Raw genomic sequence first — 6482 nt, forward strand, 5'->3', positions numbered from 1 at the left:
GTGCTGTCTGAGGCCCCCAGGAGGAAGAGGGTCTTCACACGCTGCCCCTGCACCTCTGTTTCTCTACCCCATGTCTTGCGGATGGCCATGCGAGCTGCCAGCTGCTTGTGGGATGAAGTCACCAGCAGCACAAGGAAAGGTGGCTTCTGATTGCAGTCTATATCTGGAAGCTGGAGGAACTTCTTGTGACCTTTCTTGAGAACAAGTGGCGGTTCCTCAAAAGGCCCCATGCTGAAGTAGAAGCAAAGAGTGCCCATCATCAGAATGAAAGCATAAACCAGCCTCATCTTCATGAAGTCCATCTGAAAGAACAAAGACAATCTGCCAGGTCTCCAAAACGAGAGGGTGGAGTAACAGATACACAAACACAAGGGTATTAGAGAGCTCTGTTTTGGTGCTCCAAGCCTAGCACCGGGGCTAGGATTATATTTTATAAAGAACTAACAGAGAAATATTTGATAGTTCCCAACACAGGGCTAGAGAAACCACTCAGTGGTTAGGTGCACTTCCTGCCAGCAATCACCTATATCTGCTGTTCCAGTGGATCTTATGCCCTCTTTGGCCTCTGTGGGTACTGCACACAAGTGGTACACAGATAAACATTCAGGCAATATTCCCGTACACATGAATAAAAACTTTTAAAGCTTACCCAAGGAGTTCCAAACAATAGATATTTAAGGAAATGGAATTTAAATCTGTGTAAACAGTACACATTATATATGCATACTGCATTATACCAAACCCCACATATACACAATTTAAAAGTGAACTTTCAAAAAAATATGAGTTGATGTGCCAGGTCAGTGAGATAGATGAAGAGATCCATGGTTTAGAAAACTCTGGAAGGGATGAAGAGATGGTTCAGAGATTGAGACCATTGGCTGTTCTTTGAGAGATCCCAATGTCAGTTCCCATAAACCATGGGGAAGTTCACAACCATCTCTAATGAGATCTGATGCCCTCTTCTTTCTTTCAGTCATACATGCAGAGCACTTATGCAAAAATATAAAAAAGAAAAAGAAAGAAAGAAAAGTCTGAACTCTTTCAAGACACAGAAATGAAAGCCATTCCTCTATAGTGAAGCACACAGGACAGCCTGCCATGCAGTCCCCCAGTGCCACACTGACAGCCTTGGGATTCTAGATGCTGGTCCCAGCTCTGGGAACTGCCAGCCTTCACTGATGGGATATTCAGACTCCTTGTCCTTCAGTAGATGGGACCAGATCTCCCAACAGTTCCTCAGCTCTGACCTCCGGTGACTCCATGACAAGGAATGTCACAATGCAGCTAGACAGCCTGTAGGTATACGAGCTGTGCATTCTGTGTGCAAGTACAGGTCTGGCTATGGAGACATGAAAATGTGGGTCTATTTCCAAATTGACAAAGGTCCGAGAGTTGTAACTTACCTCCACTTCCTTCAAGGTGATTCTGCTTCTTCCTCAAACAAAGATCCCACCTAGATGTAGACCAGGAGTTCTATTCTCTCAAGGTTATTGTGAACAGGTGTGGCTAATAACCAGAACTTGTACTTCAGAAATAAAGAAGTAGATATGTTCCTACCTCAAACAAAAGCGTAAGGATACAACTAAGGTTCCAGTTTCTTTATGGAGATAACATTGTATTCCACCCAGGAAGTGGTTTGCCTACATAGTGTTCTGGTCTAGGGTATGAGCCTGACTTGTTTCGTTCTAGCAAATGTTTAACTATGGATGTAGCCCACAACCTTCAATTGATACGTTCACTTCCTATGTATCATGTTAATGTAGTTTTTTGCTTTCTCCTACCTTTTGGGGTCAGGAGCAATTGGAACTTAATTGTGGGCAAATTTCAGTACTCACTGGAATTCTTTCCCAATATTATAGCATATGTTTCTCCAATTTATTATTTCCATTCACATCTTCATACTCTATATCTATAAAAATATCTTCACTATATTTTAAATGTCCATGCCTCTATGTTTCAAGAGGTATTTTTGTTGAGGTTTATGCCTCACAAATGGCCTCAGATTGCTCTAATTAAGCATGCTCAAAAAGTAACTCTTAACACTTCGAGCTCCTAATAACTCATGTGTCTGAACTCTTGGTCTACAGCTGATGATGCTGTTGGAAAAAGTTGTAGAACCCTTTATGAAATGGGACTGAGAGAAGTGAGACCTGGGGGATGAGTGTTAAGTTTATGACATCATCCAATTTATGTCCTCTTCCTGCCTTCTGATCCACAAGATATGAGTAATAATCTCACACACTGCTACCACAGCTACAAACTGCTCCCAGTGATGTGTATGTGTTCCTGCTGCAAAGGAGAATAATCTGAAGTTAGGATCCAAAGTAAATTCCCCCTTGTATGTCATTTCTCTTTAGGTATTTATTTGGTCATAGCAATGATAAAAGTACTTAACACAAAAGCACCTCTGGTTTTCTGATTTGCACAATTACCTTGAAACTCGAGAAACCTGGAATGTGATAGCTTTGAGATCGCCAGTCTTAGTGTTGTAACACTGAGAAATAAAACACTCACTTTTGCTGAGCTAGAACTTAGCTCCATCTGGACAGCTAAGCCACAGGGCAGAAGTCACAATGAAATGAATTCCTTGTGAGGAGCAGTCAGTGATGGTGGCCAGCGTTCCACTGAGACAATCTTCTGGACTGGGTTTGTCAACCAAACATGAAGACTGTGTCTCTCAAGAAAAACTAGAAAAAAATAATGATAGAATCAAGTTGTTTTCACTTTACTTCACACTTTGCTCTCCCCCTGTGTGACCTTGAGCAAGTATGTGAGCTGCATTCCTGGACTTAGTTTTATGATTTCTAAAATAGGTTCAGCTGAAAGACAGAGTCAACCAAATGACTCACCTGCCTACAAAAACGAATATCTAAGAATCCTCTGAGGTCTCCCAGACAAAAATGGACCCTGTGGTGGTTTAAGGGAGAATGACCTCTGCCTTTATAATTGATGACTTTGTCATCAGTGGGTGGAAGCCTTTGGGAAGGATTGGGGTGTGGCCTTGGTAGAGGAGGTGTGTCATTGGGTATGGATTTTGAGGTTTCAAAAACCCATGCCATTGCCAGGGTGCTCTATTTCTTCCTCTTGGCTCTGGATCATGGTTTGAGCTCTAAGTTGTTCATGCCATTCATGTCTTTGCTGTCATCATGGACACTATAAGAAAAACTGTATGCTTCTATGAGATCCTTTGCTCATGGTGTTTCATCACAACAAGATAAAAGTAATTAACACAGAAGTTGGTACCAGGGAGCAGGATAGAGCTTGGCAGGTCTGACCTTGTTTTGTTTTGTAGGAATGTAGAAGACAATTGGGCTCTGGATGAGGGAAATGGTTAACACTGAGTGCTGAGCTTAATGGGCCATCCTAGTAGGAGTATGGCAGTAGTGCTGTGGACCATGGGGGTCCACCTCAAGATATCTCAGAGGAGAATGATATTAGTAATGGGGATAGAGACCATTCTTGTGATATTTTGACAAAGAAAGGGGCTGCTTTCTGCCCTTGTATTAAGAACCTGTCTGAGGGCTAGAGAGATGGCTCTGTGGTTAAGAGCACTGGTTGTTCTTCCAGAAGACCTGGATTCAGTTCCCAGCACTCACATAGCAGTTCACAATTGTTTGTAGTTCTGTTTCAGAAGATGTGATGTCCTCACATCAACACAAATAAAGTTAAAAGAAAAAAAACAAGAGTTGGTGTGCATATAAAAAATATGAATATGCCTGAGGCTAAACTGAAGAGTAAGGTGATGTGGGAGTGTCATATATCAATCTGTTGATTTCATTGGTTAAGCAATAAAGAAACTGCTTGGCCCTGATAGGTTAAAATATAGGTGGGAGGAGTAAGCAGAACAGAATGCTGGGAGGAAGAGGAAGTGAGCTCAGAGATGCCATGCTCCCCACTCCCGGGCAGACACATGCGATGAAGCAAGCCGCCAGGTCAGACATGCTGAATCTTTCCCGGTAAGACCGGTGCTACACAGTTTTATTAGAGATGAGTTGATCGGGATATCAGAATTAGCCAGTAAGGACTAGAGCTAATGGGCCAAGCAGTGTTTAAAAGAATATAGTTTGTGTGTTGTTATTTTGGGGCATAAGCTAGGCAGGCGGCCAGGGTGCTGGGGACGCAGCCGCGCCGCTCCTATTACAACAGTAAGGGATTAACTTCTGTGGTAGTTTGAATGCAATTGACCCCCATAAGTGCATAAGGAGTGGCACTATTAGGAGGTGTGGCCTTGTTGGAGGTTATGGTATCTCTTCATAGCAATAGAAACCCAAAGACAAATTTGCTGACAGAGCAATTTCAAAACAAGCTAATACTGACTTTCTTATGTGGTTACTAGTGATACCCTTAGGCAAACATACAATAAAAATGAGCAGGTGGAACAAAAATTAATATAAAATGTTTGAGGAGAAAAAGAGCACCAGAGGAATTTAATATTGAAACCCAGGCTTGTGCTAAAAGAAATAAGTAGATTTTAAAAAGGCTGGATCCAAACTGTAATAAAGCAAGGGTGTCCTCAGGGCAAGACCCCACTCAGCTAATCTTCTGACTTGCAAGAGAGAGGCCTAAGGAATTTCTGTTCCTCAAGAGCAACAACACATGAAAGATCCTGCAAACAGGATTCAAGGAGGCAGCCAGACTTGAAATTGTCACCCACATGGTTCTGGGATGAGGAATTGTGAAGTCTTCTTCTCTGGTTAAGGAGGGCTGAAGAGGACAGGCTGCCTCAGATGATCAAGCCTCACAGGATACTCCAGTCAGGATTTGGTCATAATTCTAAATTTTCTTTAGGTCCCCAAAAGATTACCAGTACCCCCAACCAGCAGGAAGTGGCCTGGAATACTACACCCACATTCCCCAAAAATGGACTATGGTTATTTTATTTTGTTTTAAAAAAGGATGGGGAAGTAGTATTGTATTATGTAAATTATATAGACTATAAATAGAAGATCTATGATAGATTGATGAAAATATGCATGCAGACTACTTATAAGTGATAGAGATGAATAGATGATAGATTACCAGCTGATTGATAGATATACCAGATAGATATTAGATGATAGATAAACAATATATGTTATGAAAAAAATAGACATTGATAGGTACATAGATGATAAAAGATAATATGTGGTGGCTAGATAATAGACAAGAAAATATATATGATAAATACAAAGACAGTCGAAATATGGATAGATCAATCAATAGATGATGATGGCAGATTGATAAACAAGATGCAAAAAATCACAGGCTCATACCCATATATTAATGAAAACACAACCAGCTACTATAGAATCAGGTGAATGCATATTTTCTTCCTCCTCCTCTTCTTGGTCTTTTTTTTTGAGACAGGGTTTCTCTGTGTAGCCCTAGCTGTTTAGGAACTCGCTACAGAACAGGCTGGCCTTGAACTCACAGAGATCTGCCAACAACTGACTCTTGAGTGCTGGGATTAATGGTTTGCACCACTGCCCAGCTTAGGTAAATGCATCTTCTTTTCTTTTCTTTTTTTTAAGATTTGAGGTATTTATTTATTTGATTTTAATCGAGCCTACATTTTTTTCTGCTTCCCTCCTTGCCTCTAACCCTTCACTTCAACCATTCCCCAAGGTCCTCATGCTTCCAATTTATTAAGGGGATCTTGTCTTTTCCTACCTCCCACGTAGATTAGATCAAAGAATTAATTATGAAAATGTGGTACATTTACACAATGGAGTACTACACAGAAGAAGAATATAACATTTTGAATTTTGCAAGAAAATGGATGGAGCAAGAAACATCATTTTGAGTGAGGTAACCCAGACACAGAAAGATAATTATCACATATACTCACACAAAAGTGATTCCTAAACATAAATCAAAGAAAACCAGCCTACAATTCATAATCCCAGAGAACTTAGACAACAATGAGGACACAAAAGAGGTAAATGCATCTTAAAACAATGAGACAGTTACTACCTTTTTAATTAATACAAATATAAAGGTCTAGTGAGTCTAAGTCTTGACCAAGCTGTGAGAAACCAGGCACTGAGTTACTAAATCATATGGTTGGTGAGTTGTGATTTTAGTGAAGCCCCTACCCTCGCAGGATCAAAGACAGATTGAGACTGATCTAGAACTGCCCTGGAAGTCAAATACACTCTTACAGATAGATCCTTAATCTACAGGAAATCACACAGTTTTACAAGAGGAGACAAACAAGGAATGCCTACCACTGTGTTTTATATAAAAATGCAAAACATCTAGATATCTAGTAATAGTGATGAAAATGCAGAAATTAGAACTACAGCTTAATATTAGCAAATTTCAAAACCATAATTATAGTGACATGAGATACAGGATCACACATAGAGATATGAGCACACAGGAAGGATGGAGGAAGGATCCAGAGCAAGGAGAAAGAGTAAAAGGCAGGAAAGAAATGAAAGGAAATAAAGAAATACTTTATAATTAACTCACTTTTTACTATCTCACCTTACTAAGTC

The 6482-nt window shown here is 40.4% G+C and overlaps 1 protein-coding gene across 1 annotated transcript in view; it reads right to left on the reverse strand.

The window, feature by feature from the left end:
* LOC101982866 (beta-1,3-galactosyltransferase 5-like) overlaps positions 1 to 302 on the reverse strand; it is a 3705-nt gene extending 3403 nt beyond the window's left edge. The window contains exon 1 of the mRNA XM_005372160.1: positions 5 to 302. Within this exon, the coding sequence (XP_005372217.1) occupies positions 5 to 302 (298 nt within the window). The remainder of the gene's footprint in view (positions 1 to 4) is intronic.
* Between the last annotated feature and the right edge of the window lie 6180 nt (positions 303 to 6482).

This window comes from Microtus ochrogaster, unplaced genomic scaffold, assembly GCF_000317375.1.
Source record: "Microtus ochrogaster isolate Prairie Vole_2 unplaced genomic scaffold, MicOch1.0 UNK219, whole genome shotgun sequence".
Classification (NCBI taxonomy): domain Eukaryota; kingdom Metazoa; phylum Chordata; class Mammalia; order Rodentia; family Cricetidae; genus Microtus; species Microtus ochrogaster.